At 41.1% G+C, this 16,739-nt stretch overlaps 3 protein-coding genes across 8 annotated transcripts in view; 1 reads left to right on the top strand and 2 right to left on the bottom strand.

Annotated features, from left to right (window-relative positions):
- The window catches only part of GTF2E2 (general transcription factor IIE subunit 2), a 28,400-nt gene extending 15,563 nt beyond the window's left edge, over window positions 1-12,837 (bottom strand). Inside the window, exons 1-2 of one of the 2 annotated variants that reach the window (XM_085310774.1) lie at window positions 12,753-12,818; window positions 12,187-12,353 (exon numbers count right to left, since the gene is read on the bottom strand). In XM_085310774.1, coding sequence (XP_085166900.1) covers window positions 12,187-12,349 — 163 coding nt within the window. In that variant the 5' untranslated portion in view covers window positions 12,350-12,353; window positions 12,753-12,818. Of the gene's footprint in view, window positions 1-12,186; window positions 12,354-12,752 lie in introns of both variants that reach the window. The other variant, XM_085310775.1, reaches the window with a different exon arrangement.
- SMIM18 (small integral membrane protein 18) lies at window positions 2,010-6,873 on the top strand. The gene is made up of 2 exons (XM_085310812.1): window positions 2,010-2,017; window positions 6,525-6,873. The coding sequence occupies exon 2, from the start codon at window positions 6,568-6,570 to the stop codon at window positions 6,859-6,861; it is 294 nt and encodes a 97-aa protein (XP_085166938.1). The 5' UTR covers window positions 2,010-2,017; window positions 6,525-6,567; the 3' UTR covers window positions 6,862-6,873.
- A 212-nt stretch (window positions 12,838-13,049) lies between the features above and the next one.
- The window catches only part of WRN (WRN RecQ like helicase), a 39,557-nt gene continuing 35,867 nt past the window's right edge, over window positions 13,050-16,739 (bottom strand). For 4 of the 5 annotated variants that reach the window (XM_085310777.1, XM_085310780.1, XM_085310776.1 and 1 more), the window contains 3 exons: window positions 15,606-15,677; window positions 14,904-15,047; window positions 13,050-13,325 (listed from right to left, as the gene is read on the bottom strand). In XM_085310777.1, the coding sequence (XP_085166903.1) occupies window positions 13,203-13,325; window positions 14,904-15,047; window positions 15,606-15,677 (339 nt within the window). In that variant the 3' untranslated portion in view covers window positions 13,050-13,202. The remainder of the gene's footprint in view (window positions 13,326-14,903; window positions 15,048-15,605; window positions 15,678-16,739) is intronic. The other variant, XM_085310781.1, reaches the window with a different exon arrangement.

Consider the following 16,739-nt stretch of genomic DNA (forward strand, 5'->3'; position numbering starts at 1 on the left):
CCGGGGGCAGGGGGGGAGGGGGGGAGGGAAATCAATTAAGGGATAAGAGAGAGCAATTAAAGTTAGTCCTTTAGCTCAAGGAAAGGCTCCAGAAGTTGCTAAGCAGAGCACTTAAAAACCACCAGACAGAAGGTTATGGATGAGGCAGGTGCTAAGGAGGAGAGAAAGGGCTTGCAAGCTTGTGGTGAGGAAAGGGAAGTACTGTTCTTCACCTGCAGTGTGCCTAGCAAACTAGGCTGCAGCAACTACTATCTATTTGTTCTGCTGCTATACAAATAATTGGTCTAGCTAGCCTGTACCTGAAAAAGGCAGCATTTTCAGAAAGCTTGGCAGCAAACACAGGAATATCTTGGGGAATCCCAGCACAAGTGAGCACAGTGCACATCCCTCTACACAACCCATTTTCACCGATTGGGCAGACAAAAGGTAGCAGCACTAGCAATTAGAAAAAGATAGCAAGTGTGACACTCAGCTGCATTACCCTCCTGGCCTGAAGAGCTCCAAAGTTTCTGTCAAAAGAAAAGGGAAGCCTTACTGCTCTTTTATCAATATAAGAGCAAGAGAGGAATCCCCATTTGAAAGCAGAGACTGAGATTTTCCAAGCTCAACTTGCAAATCTGGGAAGTGCAAGCGGACAAAGCTTGATTCTTAGCAACTGTACAGCAGCAGATACTTCAAGCCAGATGCATCAAAGCAGAAGTTTACAAAAGCCAGCAGTCACTTTGAAACTCCTGACCCTCCTCTGGCCAGTTATGGACATCTTAGAGTTCCCATCTTCTGGGAAGGAAGCACTGATGTTCCTTCCCGTTTGAGACAGTACAAGAAGAAATCAAAACCATCTGCTCAACACACTTCATAATATTGTAGGAAATACATCCAAAATGTACACCAGAGACTCATTACTTCCACTAAGTTGCAAACTTGGGGAAAATGTTATATTCAGTGTATTTAAATTCAGATGCCCTTGCTAAATTCTTTAAGGGAATTGCTAATTAAGTTTCTGAAGTCAATATGCTTTAGCTGAATTTTGTTTACGCCTCTCACACTGCCTAAAGTCTAGTACTAAGTTTATGTAGAAGATACTATAAAAAGGCAACAATCAATGGAAATTGTGCATCTAGTCAAATTTAAAACAAATCCACTTTTGATAGTTTTTACAAAGACTTGCATGGGAATAGGTGCTAGTAAAGTAAAAACATAATGCCCTCAGAACAAGTGTCAAACCTAAAAATTCAGCAACAGATCATTTTAAAGCTATTCCATGACCATCTTAGAGATTTTACATAGCACCAAAATTCTGAACTTAACACAGGAGAATCAACACACCTTCAGTTTCACAAGAAACTTTTTTCCTGGTTAATAACTTCATTAGGATCTAAAAAGGGAGAAATACAAAGCCAGCTCCCACTAAAAATCCAGCCTATACAGATTCCTCCCACCCAGATCCTTTTCTAAGATTAAATATTTATTTCTGTGAAGTCAATTTTACAAATAAAAAGTGCAGTAGAAGATCTAAAATGACCAAAATAAAATCAGCATTACAAATCTATAATAAATCTTTACTATTTGTTGTTTTGGCAATTGCATCAGGAAGATTATCTTGCCTAATCTGTCTGGCTACAGCATGCTACAGTTCACGACAGGTAAATCTAACCACGCTGTGATGCTGGAATCTGCAGGTATTAAACGTCATGGTTCACTCAGTGGTTTCGAGCACAAAGTAAAGCAGATCACGGCCACCATTACGCTCCTGAGATGCTTCTCAGCTAATACGCTCACTGCAAAAAAAAGTGTGCAAAAAATCAGAGTGGAAAGACCAATTTCTAATTCAAAACAAAGTCAAATTTATGAATGATTTTCTTCTGCTGTTGAGGGCTTGATGCAAATGAGCATAAAGGAAGTTGTCAGCAGCATCATGCTCTGGCCAATAGTGGGAAAGCTCCATCTTAGCTGTGCCGTAGGCTGCGTTACAAAAAGGGAACGAGCAGCGCTCTTCCAGCATCCTTTCAAACAAGAGGTAGGTGTGTATCATTTTATAACATTGTCTTAGGTTTATCTTGATTACTGAAATAAAATATGCCTGTAACCTATAAGCCTGCAAAAAGCTTCTTAAAATCAGGTTGGTTTTTCTCTATATTTAGCAGGATTTTATTCTGCGAAACACAGAGGAGCTTGTCTTGCACTATCAGACAAGCACTTTCACCATCTGTGCACTAATGGAAAATTGATGACCACTCCATCTTACAAGAAAGGCTAATACACGAGCCAGCATTCAGTAAACAAAATGGATTTAATGCTTATTAGTGAGGTAGCTTGTTTCCTGCAGCCTCACATTCCTTGTAATTTATTCTATGTTCTTTTAAGGAAATAATAATAAAAGGATTTTTCAAAAAAGAAAAAAAGGGGTGGGGAGCTGGGACAAAGAAAGCACTATAACCTGAAATTTAAGAATTTTCTCTCCAAAGTGGTTATCTCGTGTCATCAGTTAAGTTACCTCCAAGAGATATGTGTTTGTGCATATGCTAGAAATATGTTCCAGAAATTGGTACGTCAGAAACTGGTATGTTAGGGCAGGGAAAAAGAAAAATAAAAACAAAATCTTATTGCATATTATCATTGTAAATATTGAAGCATCGATCCATACAATATTAACAGATTAGAATTCATCTGAGACTTGTAAATGCTGTTACCCCAAGATGTCTATTCAATCATTTCTTACACAGGACTTCCTCAGTACTGCATCAAAATGAATTTTGCTAGTCATTTCTCCCTGCTCCATGAATATAATCTCAAATAAATCTGTTTTTCTGCAGTTTCCAAAGAATAAGTACTTTTAATTTAAAGCCTAATATAGAAATTACAGAAGCTAGTTAATTAAATATTTAACTTACTATATTCTGGACACATACAATAGCTGAAATGCACACAAATCTGACTGGCTCACAATATGAGTTTAAATTATGCTGTTATAAAACAGGTAAAACTGCATGAAACTAGACTATTTTTGACAGCTTCCAAAGATGCTAACCTTCTTAGTGCCAATTCTGAAGGCTCAGAAACAGCTCCTTCAGTCTTGCGTTCTAGTAATTAAAATGACACAGGTAGCTGATATTTATCTGCTCGTCTCAGTCAAATCTAAGGAGATGATTATCTTTAACAAACATGAATCACCTCCAGCACAGGCACTAAAAACAGCCTTTCTGGGTAAAGACGAGCTTCTCTTCACTGTGCAAATCCTGTCCTAACGGTGGCTGTGCGGGCTGTGGGAAGGGGTGGGCTGCTACAGCGTGCCCGTGGCGGAGCAGCAGGGCTTCCGGCTGCCTGGGGAGCCGCTTGCCTCCTCTTGAGGCCAGAGCTAGCATCTTTGCAGACTGCTATACAGATACAGGAAAGGGTCTTGGCTACACAATGTAAACAAGTCTGACCTCTCTATTTGGCCCAAATCCTGTTTCTTTTTTTAATGTGTATCGACAGAAAAGGTTTATTTTTCTGCCTAGTGTTTACGAAGCAAACAAATTAACACGCAACAGATTCCAACAGTCTTGAGAACCTGCTCAGAAAGTTTGAAACAAAACCCTCTCCCTTCTTTCTCTTGCTATTTAAAATATACACTTACATTCACTTATTTTAATTACCCCTCAAAGGGGACTCCACATCCTTTTATTCAGCCTTTATCTGTCTCTAAGTTTTTTTTAAATGAATCTTCAAATATTCCACCAAAAACCCTCCTGTCTTTTAGGACCATCCCCATAAAACAGGCCAACCAAGGTTCCTTCTTAGATCATAACCAAACCAAGTTGCTCTCTCAAAGCCAGAAACAGTCTCATTTCCATACTCCTTTTACAGTGGTTTGCTCTGTAAACTCTTGTTTAAAGAAAGCCAGCTGAGCTAATCCTACCCATCTCAATTGTATTTCACATAGTCAATTCCTTTACCTTGAATCACAAATTTAACAAAGGAAACTGTAAGTTACTGCATCTCTTACAACAAAATGCTGTAGCACAAACCCTAACTCAGGTTCTCTTCTCAGCAATAAGGCCAACCTATTTCAATTTCAATTCATTAAAGATGGAATGACAGACAAAATGCACAGTATTCGAACAACAAAATAAGACTTACATCAGCAGCTGGTTTGGCTCCATCATTCTGTTTTTCATCATACTCTTTCTTAACAACACCACAATTTAAAAACCATGACAGGTACTTAGACTACTTTAAGCAATCTGTATGAGTAGACACCATCACACTTCTCCTTTGTCACTTTCCATTTATTTAGGCATTTTGTGGTTTTCACCTTCTAAACACACTGAGCAGAATTATTTCAGTAACATACGAGGTTCAAAGTATTATCTGTGAGCTCATTTAGTAAACAGAACACCAGTGTTGTCCCTTTGTTCTGTAGTCCTGACTATTGTCTCACCTGGACAAAATTAAGTTACATACAGGTTGTCAAGAATATATTCCGATAAATACTTAAAATATTTTCTAATAAATAAAAAAGAATATTTTCTAATAAGTAATTTTACTTGTTGCTTTAAACACAAAGCAAAAGTCTTTTCAGTTAGTTCCATGTCTAAGAGTTTAGTTTTCTACAGTTACCATCCTGTATTTCTTGCACCACCACCCCCCAAAAAAGCCACATTTTCTAGGGCATCTGAGCAGTTAAAAGCACATTTTCCAGCTTGCCTGTTAGCTGGCATATATTAGCTGACAGGCCTCCAGGAGATGTGCAGTCAAGTGCTGCCCACCATTACGTGTCACCTAAAAGCTCCGTATCTTCCCCTTAACACGCACAGCGATCTGGATCTGTTTCTTTCACCAATACCCAGCTTTAAATTGCCTAAAGGATTCAGAGATTAATAAAGTCTTCCAGTATGTGAAGTCAGGTAACTAGGAGCTACTGTGGCTCCTCAGACATTTATTTCATTAGACAACACAACAGAAGTATTTTAAGTTGCCCAAGTGTTAGAAGACAAAGTCTGGAGAAGAAAGAAGCAGGGGAAAACCAGACACGTAATTGTGAAGATGTCAACCCCAAACACCTCACCTGGCTGCTTATCCATAATTCAGACAGGAATCAAGCGACAGAAAGAAAATAGCTGCTTTTCCTCTAGATGTACTACAAAGTACTGAGACATTGCCTACTATCATATTTTCAATTAGTGGGCTTCCCAAAATAGTAGACCTTTGCAGTGACACCATCCAAGCCAAAAAGAGATTTGCTGTAGCCAAACTTCTTTCCCGTTATCCCAAAATAGTAGACCTTTGCAGTGACACCATCCAAGCCAAAAAGAGATTTGCTGTAGCCAAACTTCTTTCCCGTTATCTCCTCGAAATCACAAAATAGTCTTGTCTTACTTGATAGAAATACAGTATTGGACAACAGATGACATCCTTACCTTGCAAGTTTAGTGGAGAAGGCTGAAAAGAAGAAATCAGAACTCCTCTAAAAGGGTTGGGCTGGGTTTTCCTTGTATTTACCCTAATTACCACAGCACAAACAAGACAAGATCTTCAAATGCACTCAGTGCCATTCAGGCAGCTGAAAGCAACAGCTGGATTTCTTCAGCAAAAGCTTCTACTCAACACTAGGAATGGCAGAAGAATAAATAATAATAAAAGTTCTCTTTTACAATAGATCTGGCTCTCATAAGTCAAAAAGTTTTGCAATGTTAACTTGTCTGTGCTAACAGGAAAATCTAAAATAGTGGTTTTTTGGAGACCAAGACTATGTGTATGAAATAGAACAAATGAAAAGTTCAACTCCATTCTTTGGAAATATCCTCCAAATTAAATTAGTTTTAATAGAAAGAATTTGCTTATTTTTTAAAACTTTCTCCCAAATAGGAAAAGAAACAAACAAGCAAGCAAGCAAATTCACCTGACTTTAATATATAGGAAGTTCTTCTAATCACTGCTCTAATCACTCCTGTGGGGAGGTGCTATGCAGATCTCTTGTTTTTCTATGAATGGCAAAAGTCCGGCAGGCCTCCACACCATGCAAGTACCACATATCAAGAACTGAAAGTAGCTGAAACTACTGCATACCTTGAAAATAATCTTTGCAACCTTTTTGTCTTTGTACGCACTTAAAACAATGAACAAAGCTCTTCAATCACACAAAAGCTTACACTGCACAAAGCACACATTGACACAGTCATTCGCAAAACGAACATTCCAGACAAGTCCAACTTGTACACGTGCATATTCAACAACCCTGTTTGTTGCAGGTGTGACCACTCAGTGAGATTAAAGAAAATTCCTGATCAGCGCATTGAAAATTAAAGCAAATTCTTTGTGTGCCCCCCTCCCTTTTTTTTAATCCCAAACTGGAAGAATTTAATCTCAACAAGCGGTCACACGTGCAACAAACAGGGTTGTTGAATATGCACATGTTTGCTCAAGAAGTATCGAACCAAAATGTACAAGTTGGACTTGTCTGGAAGACTCGTTTCAAGAATGACTGTGTTGGTGCATGCAGTAAAAAAAGAAAAATTCTCAACAACTTTATTTCTCTTTTTCAGCCCAAGATCCGTGACGCTGAATACAATAAGAAACTCTCCAAGAATGGCAACCTTCAACACCACTCACTGGAACGAGACCACATCCATTTACCAATACCTAGGCTTTCAAGTGCAAAAAATTTACCCCTTCCATGACAATTGGAACACAGCCTGCTTTATTATTTTGATTATATTTATCTTTACTGTAGTTTCCCTGGTGGTGTTGGCTTTCCTCTATGAACTGCTAGACTGCTGCTGCTGCGTGAAAAATAAAACTATGAAAGACCTCGAGAATCAACCCAATCCTGTCAGAGCAATGATGGACAGCTTCAGAAAGCGTGAAACAGAAGTGGTGTAGAAAGGACTGATCATCACCACCTGAAGAACATTTAACACCTCCAACAAAGCCTCCTGAATCTTACAAATGATCAAGTCACCTGCTTTTTTTTTTTCCTCCCCCTCCCCTTCAATATAATTAGTAGCAACAGTTACCATTTTATCTCTGGATGTGAACTTGAATAATTAGCAAAGGCTTTCTGAGTGCTTAGCAAAAGGATGATCTGTTGCAGTGTCATGGGGGAAGAAAACATTTCTGTTTTTAAATGAACTTTTGCTGTTGATATCAAGTTACTAGAGTAGATCTGTTTACCTGAACCAACAAACGTTGCTGCAAGTGCTTAAAACTGTTGTTTAATTGGAGAAAACGTTTTATAAAGTTGCTCAGCAATCATACATAGGGCAAACACACAACAATATCCTCCCACTGAGGTCAATAATACAGAGACAAGGAAGACATACAAAGAGAGAGGAAAAAATTTATGAGATAGGAGGGTTTGACAGCAAGAGACAGGAGAGGTTTGAACCAATTCTCACCTTCAGCAGCTCTTCTTATTCCAGATTCTTTGCTTTTGGAAAAGAGGAAGGTGGGAAGAAAGTAAGCCAACATGAAATCCATCCCCAAAATGTTAGTCTTTCCTAACCTCCTGCACCAAAGTATGACCCCTTCTCCCTGCTGTCCAGACAACTGCCTTCCCCAACTTCATATTCAACTTGTTTATCAGTTTCTGGGTGTTGAAAGCACTAACACAGCAGCTTAACTACCCTGAAGTAAGCTACTGTGTTAGTGCTTTCAACAGCACCACCCTACTATTTCCCCCAGGAGCGTACAGAACCAAGACTACAATGCAGAAGAAACAGGAGTGGCTTTCTGCCTCAAGGCCCTTATGGCAACCACAACACTCTTATCTTTGGGTCTAGAATTGCACAGATTTTCTCTTATGCTTTATAAATTACCTAGCTATTGCTCCTGGCTATAGGGAATTAGACAGGCTGGATATATCACTCCTATCTCAACTTTTCAAAGCCAAACTGGAGCTGACCATGAAACGCAAGCAGACAAGTTGCAGATCTCCTCTGCTGATGACAGTAACTCCACCCAGCTTGCATGCAGTCTTCATCAGCAGGCATCAACATGCTTCACGGAGCAGGCTACACTGCGATAAGCCTTGCGTTACAGACGGTGGGATGGAAGCACAGCAAGAAGCGACTTCGTTTTTCGCAAGAAAATCTCAACACGCTCCATCAGCCCGCAAATGCGTCCCATAGTTTACACACAAACCTCTTTCTTAAGAAATAGACTGTGTTATGCTTGGACCATCAATTTTTACACCTCTAGCTCACCAGATTTTCTTCTTTTCTTCTATTACTGTGCCACATCTATAGCTTTTAAAACCGAAGAATTTTACAGTTACAAAAAGCTACCATAATACAACAGCATACCTGTCCAACCATTGGCCGTCAGTACCGGCCATCAAGTTGCACGTGCTTCAGGTCACGCAGAGAAGCGGACCAGAGAGGTTTGTAAGATGAAGTATTTAATGATATAAAAATAATAATAATATTCCCGTTGTTAAGGAAACAAAATTGCCTATTAGCCAAACAGAAGTAGTTACAACACTGATCTTCAGTCTATCCATGTCAGAAATACTTCTGCACAATGGTTAATACCTGTAATTATCTCTTACTTCTTTTGACAGACACCTTCTCTCAGGTTCAACATGCTCAAGCTCCAGAAGATGTAGACATTAAGAGATTCACAATTTTGACTCATGCTTTTCTCGGCTGATAAGAGCCACAAGGTACCCAGACCACTGCTACACAAAACAGCTACTCCAGTGACGTGTCTGGGGAGGGCATCTCGACCCCTTCAATCACAAAATGAGACAACCACCACCACAAACATTCATCTCAGATATGCCAATACTGCCTGTCACTACTACTGGTCCCATATGCAGAGGATGCTTTTAGCTGAATACTTAACTGTAAGCACAGTTAATGGAAGCTGATACCGCAGATAAGAAAATTTAAAAGTCATGCTAAGATATGTGATGAACATGTTAGTCATGTGAATGTCTTCTGCTGTCAGGGGACACTGGGAAGACACCTAACTGTCCTCTGCTGTATTTGACAAGGTCAGCTCTGAAATACTGGTGTCTTGCTTAAGARGGGCAAGAGTTGCCATTAGGACATACCAAATTAACATGTCTACTTCCTGAAAGTGAACACTCCAAAGAGCAATAGGATTGTTTTCCACTTGCGCTGCTTCTACGCAACACGTATCCTCACTGCAYGCAACAAGGCAGCATGCATGAAATAACACAGCTAGCCTTCGTTACACTTCCATCACGTTCTTACGCCTCTCCTGAGAAGTGCACAGAGTGAAGACTCTTGGGACTCACTTCAGCCACATATTTACACATCTATACAGGAGGCTGGGAACCTGCACAAGGAACCGAAAACAAAAAGGTGTTGCCATGCACAGCCTTGGGCCCTCACTTCTTTCCTGCACACAAACTATGTCAGAGAAACAAAACTGTCAAACACAGCTCCTGGAGATTTCAGCTCTTGAATTAGGTTGGCCTGGACTATCAAGGCAAAGGTCTTTTACTTAAAGACTGAGACCATAACCACACCTTACTATTGATCAATAAAAAGAAATAAACACATATGATATTTCCTTTATTTTCCAGTTACTCTTGAGTTAAAAAAAAAAAAAGTGTGATTTTTTTTTAGCTTTGTAATAACTATCCTCATTAGGCAGRTTCCAAAAATACAAAAACAAACAAACAAAAAAAAAGCTTAAAACAAAAACAGAAACACCCCCAAAAAGATACCCCACAAAACCCAAAACATACACAGGACTGATTTAGCTATACAGTCATTTGAAGATTAGTGTGATCTCAATGCCCCTCCTCACCCAAAAAGACCAGGGTAGGTTCTATAAATCACAGAACAACAGAATGATGAGGAACCTGCATACTCTACAGACCCAGGGACTATAAATGCCAACACGTAATCACTGAGACATTAGTTATGATCTTCAATCACTACTAGGGACTATCCTCCTAATTTTCATTTCTTCAAGGGAGGATTCTTTAGAAGAGTAGTTTTTACTCCATTTCCCCAAGACAAAATCTTCGCTACATGCATATCCTTACATAGGCCTAATGGTGATTCAAAGAAAAAACAGGTTTTGAACAAAAGGACTTTGGCAAACATTTGAACTGAGAATTCAAAGTTTGAAATCAGTTCTAACACGTGACACTGGTGATTATGCAAGACCTCTATCTATCTACAGAACAAGTAAAACTGCCACAAGCAATGCAAGCCACCCCGTGATGCCCCACAGTTAATCTCAATACCTGTTCTGAAKCCATTCCTAAGGAGAAATTTGGTTCACTCATTCTCTGTTATTTTTCTTCCATCCTTGCTGCTTCCACAGTAGTTAGTATATACCCTTTAGGGAAACCCAAAAGAAGAAAACCAAAAGGAGACTAAACCCATTCCACACAAAACATTATATAAACCCTGAAGCCTTCTTGATGCTCTCTAAAATTAAGCCAGCAGCATAAAAAAAATAAAAAAAGCCTATTTCCTCACAGCCACACAATCTTATTTACGTTAGTTTTATTATTTTACAACTGCAAAAGCACTCACAGAAATACACAGCCCACAAAATCACAGAAGTTACATTTTCTTTATGGCCTGCTGACTGGCCACACACCTATTCAAATCCTCCACACCAGAGTTACATTTGAACCATCTGCCCTCCTCCTGCCTCCTTCATCCCCCTTTCCCTGAAAACCTCTCTTGGCCAGGATAAACAGTTCAGGATACTTCATATACAGTTTGATTCTAGCAGTAGATGGCAATGTGGCAAAGCAGCTGAGAGAAACCTAGCCTCCCTGGTGGGGCAGTGTCCAGGTTGCAAAACAAAGCATACARTGCTTCCGGAAATCTGCACGCTCTTGCCTAACGTAGGCTACAATCCTCTTCAGAGCCTGGAGCCCAGGAAGAGCCTCAGTCAGAGAAACGAGGACAAGCAGCCGTGGCATCAGGACAGCACCATCAAGTCAAGAGCCTGCTGTTGCACTAGGTGCACAGGTTCCTTGCCCAAAGTGCCAGAGGACACAGACCTCCAAATTATCACTGGCAGTAGCAAAAAGAAAATGGCAGCTCTATGCTAGCTCCCATACACATATGAGGAAACACCTGCTTCCATTCCTTTTACCCTCACAAAGTTTTTGAGGTCATTTACATTTTTTGTATCAAATATCTCACTCCAGCAACAAGCCCTTTTGCCAGGGCTAGACACAAAAGTATCTTCATTTATTTTAAAGTGCCTAGCTGAAAACTTTATGTGGTGTGCCCTAAGGGCTCTGAGAAGCTCAAGGTACATAGTCTCCTTACTCTTTCTTCAGGAGTGGAGAAGCTGCTCCACTCCTCCCATTGTCCTTGACATTTTTCTCTACTGTTTTCACTTCTATTGTTTACTTTTTGAGTTTAGAAGAGAGCTGCAGGCAGTATTTGAGACACGAGCATGCAATGGACACACACAGCAATGTGTTTTCTGTTTTTAATAATTCCTAGCTTGATTTACCTTTTAGAGTGTATCAGAAAACTGTTTTCAGAGAACTATTCACAAGACATTCAAGCTGATCTTCTCTCACAGTAACAGCAGACGAAGCACACTGCTGTGCATATGCAAATCTTCTTCCTACTGCTCCAACTGCTGCAATCCTCATTTACTCGTGCTTTTTTGGTGCTGTTTTATTAGTTGCTTATTTTCTATGAGACATATGTTGTCAGCATCACCATCCTAGGGAAATGCTCAAACTCCTAACTGATGCAAACAGAAACCTGCAAAAGTCCTGGCATTTGTGAATACTCATTCTCAGGTAAAACAAGAATAACTACTAATCGCAGTATATCAAGTAATTACAGAAGTTACAGAACCCATCTTGTTTTTTGTTGCCAAATTAGAGGGGACATAAGGAGAGAAGGGGATGAAAGGGGTGTGACTGTTACTACTTGTCTTGTGGAGTCTACTGTTTATTTTTATTCACAAATCAGAGCCCAGCTTCATCTGAAGTACTGTTTTGGCAGCAACCCTTCCTCCAACTCACTAACAGCATGCAAGCGACAGGACAAGGCCTGACCTGTATATGTGGTTAACAAGATTTTTTCATGCTGTGCAAATGAATTTTTTACTAAGTGAGAATTTAAGAGCAAGAATGACCACAGCTGCTACCAGAATTCACAGACTGATTCATGCCAGKGAGTTAGACCTCAGAGGCAGACAGCAGAACATAGAATATCCATTAGGCAGGACATTTTCACCAACCTGTGCTTTGTTTTGAGCTTGATGAGCTGCCTTGTTCTACCTTTGTTTTCTTCTTCTTGGAAGACGAGGAGTCGGAAGATGGTGCTGGACGTTTTTCTACTGCTGGTGTAGAGAGCGCACGCTTTTTGAATAGCTCTCGCTCTCTGAGCAAGCTTGGATCCATAATTCTGTTAAGAGAAATAAAGATTAGATAGAGTCAATAAAACAATCAGAAGTATAAACATCTAATTATAAAGTTGTGTGCAGTCTTTTTCCTTCCCTTTCCCAACTCTTAAGAAACTGGCCTTTATGGGGATTTAAGTGTCAAAAAAAACACTTCTTTCCAAACAAGATTCTGAGAACGCAGAATACACTTTCTGAATCAGTACTCAAGTTCGCACACGCTTCTGAAAATACATGCAAAGCCTATTTGCTTAACACCGAGCTTCCATCTTTTTTTTTTTTTTTGCCAAATCTGCCCGAAAGCTCCACAACACTAGCGCGGAGCTTTAAAGTCACTGAAATTGAAAATAAGATAAAACGGAATAAAACAGAAAGCTCAAACTTCGGCGGCAGCGCAGCCATACCGGCAGTCCTGCCCCGTCTCGCACCGGGCCGCGCACGGGAGGCCGCGACAACGCCGCGCGGGCGGAGCGTCGCCAACCGCCAGCCGCCGCCCCCTGAGGTAACCGAGGCGCGCGGCCTCCGCCTCGTGCCCAACGGTCGCGCCCTCCCCGCCAACGGCCGCCCGCCGTCCCGGCGGCCCCCGCGCCGCCGCCGCCCCGCCCCGGAAGCGCGGCCGCCGTTGCCGTGGCGACATGGTGCCTGCGCCGCCGCCGCGGGCCCCGCCCGGCGCCCGCACACGAGGGAGACTCAAGCGGCGCCTGCCTTTCACTTATTTATTTATTGTTATTTCTATTCCAAAGTCTTTCCACAAGAAATTTCACACAGTGAAAAGCTTCAATGTACTTCCCCGTTCAAGGCAGTGACGGCTCTCGCAGGGAAGGAGGGAGCAAGGTGGGGGGGGAAGAAAAAAATCACTTAAAAAGTCCTCTTCTTGGGTCTGCTTTTGGCTTCTTATTCTTCTCAACAGATAAAATRGTTGCCCTGGAGTTTCCAAACCACTCTGGCATCTTTCTCTTAGAAGGGASAGTTGAAGTCTGGAAGAAAAATTTATATTATATTACACACACTTACTTGCACRTGCAAAAGAAAGTTTAAGCAATCCGACGGTAACGTGTTTGGTTCTATGCTCCGAGCCACGCTCATTCAAGTGGACACAGCGTTCCTGGAAGGCTCATCACCCACTCCAAATGCAACACCTTTTCCAAGTAGTTCACCGAACAGAAATCGCACACCACTAGCATAAAGAACCAAGCCTTGAAAACATTTAACTGGAAAAAAAAAAACTTATCAAGTTGTTATTGAAATCTTCAGGAATTGCCTTAAACGCACTAACCGAACGAAAAGGAAACAGCACAGAAACCCCCACAGCTGTCATGACCTTAACAGAAGGTAAATTTCTGCCAGCCCTTCAGCATTTAAACAACGCAAGACCTCATCTCCTCGAGGCCTATCCTCCCTCAGATCAAGACGAACAAGACCGCTGCCAAGCTGCTGTAAGGAACACAACAGGAGGCCTGATCTCAAGGTGATGGAGAGTCTGGTACGGTTCTGGAGCAGAGGTGTGCACACAAGGGCTCCCAGCCAAAGCTCAGGCTGGAGCAGCAGGCAGGCACAGAGCATTACACTGTTCGGAGGCGGGAACAAAGCATAATCAAAGAGGTTTTATTCACAACAGATGTTCTGGATGCTCTTTGAAGCTATGACCAGCATACGAATAAGGAAAGATCTGCAGGACTCGAAACTCAGTTGAGGCTGCTGAAAAGGCATGTATTCTAAGACTCAATTTTCACAATTCAATAGCCACAGAACAAAATAATTGCCTGGTGTGAGGTCTATTACTAGGTTACATCTGGTTTCCAGAGCTGGGGGCATCTTCTACTACGATACTACCACTGGGTGAAGATAAGAACTACACTGAAGCAGTGTCTGTGTCCAGGAAAGTATCAATGGATTAACACAACACAGAGCTGAACATAGATGATCATCCGATATGAGTAATGGTTCAGATCAAATAGCTGCTGTGGTGTTCAAAGAATTACAGACCCAACAACTTCTCTGGGATGTTTGTCGAAAAACGGGCCAGACTGCACRATGGTTTGTTTGCGTTCGGTTTTTGCATTCGCATCCGTATCCCAGCTTCAAACTGGGAGTCAAGGCAAGTCATACCAGGAACGGTGCTGCTCAGAGCAATACAAGCTCCTTTTAGACAAACGACACAAGTGCTTATGAGATTTCTTTTCATACAACACCAGTGCAAAAATCCTTAACATGGTCAACATGCAATCTCACGCCACCTTCTGTGTGAAAGGCAGTTAGCAAAATGTTCTCTAAGCATTGGAAGCCTCTTCCACCAGAGGGCTGGCAAGATCTACTGGGGAAGAAGTTTTCTGAACTGGCATATTCAAGCACAAGCAAGAACAGAAAAGGGGAAGCTGTCATTACMTCAAGCATATTAACAAGAGAGGCTGGCTGGCAATTCAGGCCAGACCTTTCTATCAAGGTTTTAGGCACAGAGAAGAATCAAAATAAAAGCTGGGATTTTGGTTTAACATCAACATCCAAATGACCAGATCTGCACTCTGTTCATAGCAGAGTGCTACAGGCAATCTCACCTTTGGCTGGCACTCAGGAAACAGTTCCTCCCCATCCAGACTGAGGGCAGACTGATTCCAAGAGGCCAGTGTGATGGGCATCTGACCACCTGCTGCACATCCTTTACTGTTACCAGGCTGGTTGTCATCCATGCTCCGTACAGACTTTGAGAGTAATAAAGCAGGCTATTATATTTATCACTGCATTAAGGCTGCAATCTGAATAACTAAATTGAATTGGAAGTTTTTTAAAGCAAGTTAGTCTGCAATTCTGAAAGGAGATCCAACACCTCTGCCTCATGAGATCACTRGTACTTCTTATCCATTTCACCCAGTAAGACATGAGCATGCGAGATGCATTTATTTCATAAACAAGAGAATTTGAACTTGTACTTAAGCACCTTTTATAGCAGAGGACACTTCATCTCAGTGGCTCTAAGAACTTGAAATACTTACTTTTAACTCAGAAATGTTGTTTTCAGATGTGTTTTTCCAGCAAAGAGGTTAGTTAAAAATGGAGTAGTAGGCACAGACATACTGACTTCTCTAAGCTCTTGTGTAACCCTTGCTGTCTAGTGTGCAATGGGGCAAAGTTTCAAATTATCAGCTTTTCAAAACAACCAAAGCTGAAATTTTACATCAAGTACACATCTCAGTCTTCCTTAAAGCATTACTAATGGAACACCTATTGCAAGTGTTGTTACAGGAAGAACACCTATTTACCACAGCTGATGGCACCACTTGTGGATGGCTTTTTTCAGCTCCTTCCTTCAGCATAGGCTTGATCAAATTACCCTGTAAAAGCAACAGAAGTAAAGCTGTAAATATCTAAGAACATCCATTAGCAATTTTCAAGGCAGTTTGCTAGAGGCAGTTATTAGAAGGAGGGTATATTCTGAAGGAGACAAAAGTCAGTGAAGACTATTTCAATCAGCTTTTGGATTCCCAGTCTGCTCATTTTTATAGTATTAATTTGACCTCTAATAGCATATCTTTATTGTTGTTAGCTGCAACAGCTAACTGTAACAGGAAAAAAAAAAGTGTAATTATAGCTGCCAGGGAGTCAACTTCAGGAAAAAGAACATTCAAACATGGACATTTTGAAAACAAAAAAAAGGGATCAGAAAGGCAAGAAAATCAATATGGTGAAATGGCACATTTTGAAAAAAAAAATTTGAATTCAAGTTAACACACACACACTCAAACCCCTGTAAATGACAGACATTAAATCCTAGTGGAGGGATGTAAAAGGATTCAGTTTAGAATTTCTGTTTAACAATCCCATCATGAGCTACTCAGTGCAAGGTGGCCTTTTGAATAAAAAGCTGAGCTAGAACTTGGGAGATGGGTGGGAAATTCAGAGGCCAGCTTGGCCTTTCTCAAACAGCAGTTTTCTGCTCTGAACAGAAGTTTCCTCCGGGTGACTCAGAGTTACAGCTTGATGCTTTCCGTTGTGATCACAGCTATGTCCAGCAGCCTCAAGGCAACCGAGRCATCCATGGAAGATCGTCAGACAATTCCAGTAGGCATTGTCACTGACTTCCTCACTTTCTAAGCTTTCCTGGAGTTTTATGGCCTTCTAGGCAGAAAGGCAATCACTTTCCCCACATAAAGTACCAACGCATGGAACTGAGGTGAGGGCAGAACATTGTGGTTACAAAGGGTCCAAGCTTTTCAAGCTTGGGTTTTCATACTGGGGAGAATTTTGAACGTCAGCTTTTGCCTCCACTGCCCCAGCTACTGTAAGTCTTAGTGGACTACTCACATCCCCTTTCTGAAGGGGTAGAGGACAAGAGAAAGCGTTCACCCTTACTCTCTGGAATTACTGTTAAATCACAGTTATGATGCTCACAGGCA

This window comes from Rhea americana, unplaced genomic scaffold, assembly GCF_003343005.1.
Source record: "Rhea americana isolate MKP2758 unplaced genomic scaffold, rheAme1 scaffold_326, whole genome shotgun sequence".
Taxonomy (NCBI): Eukaryota; Metazoa; Chordata; class Aves; order Rheiformes; family Rheidae; genus Rhea; species Rhea americana.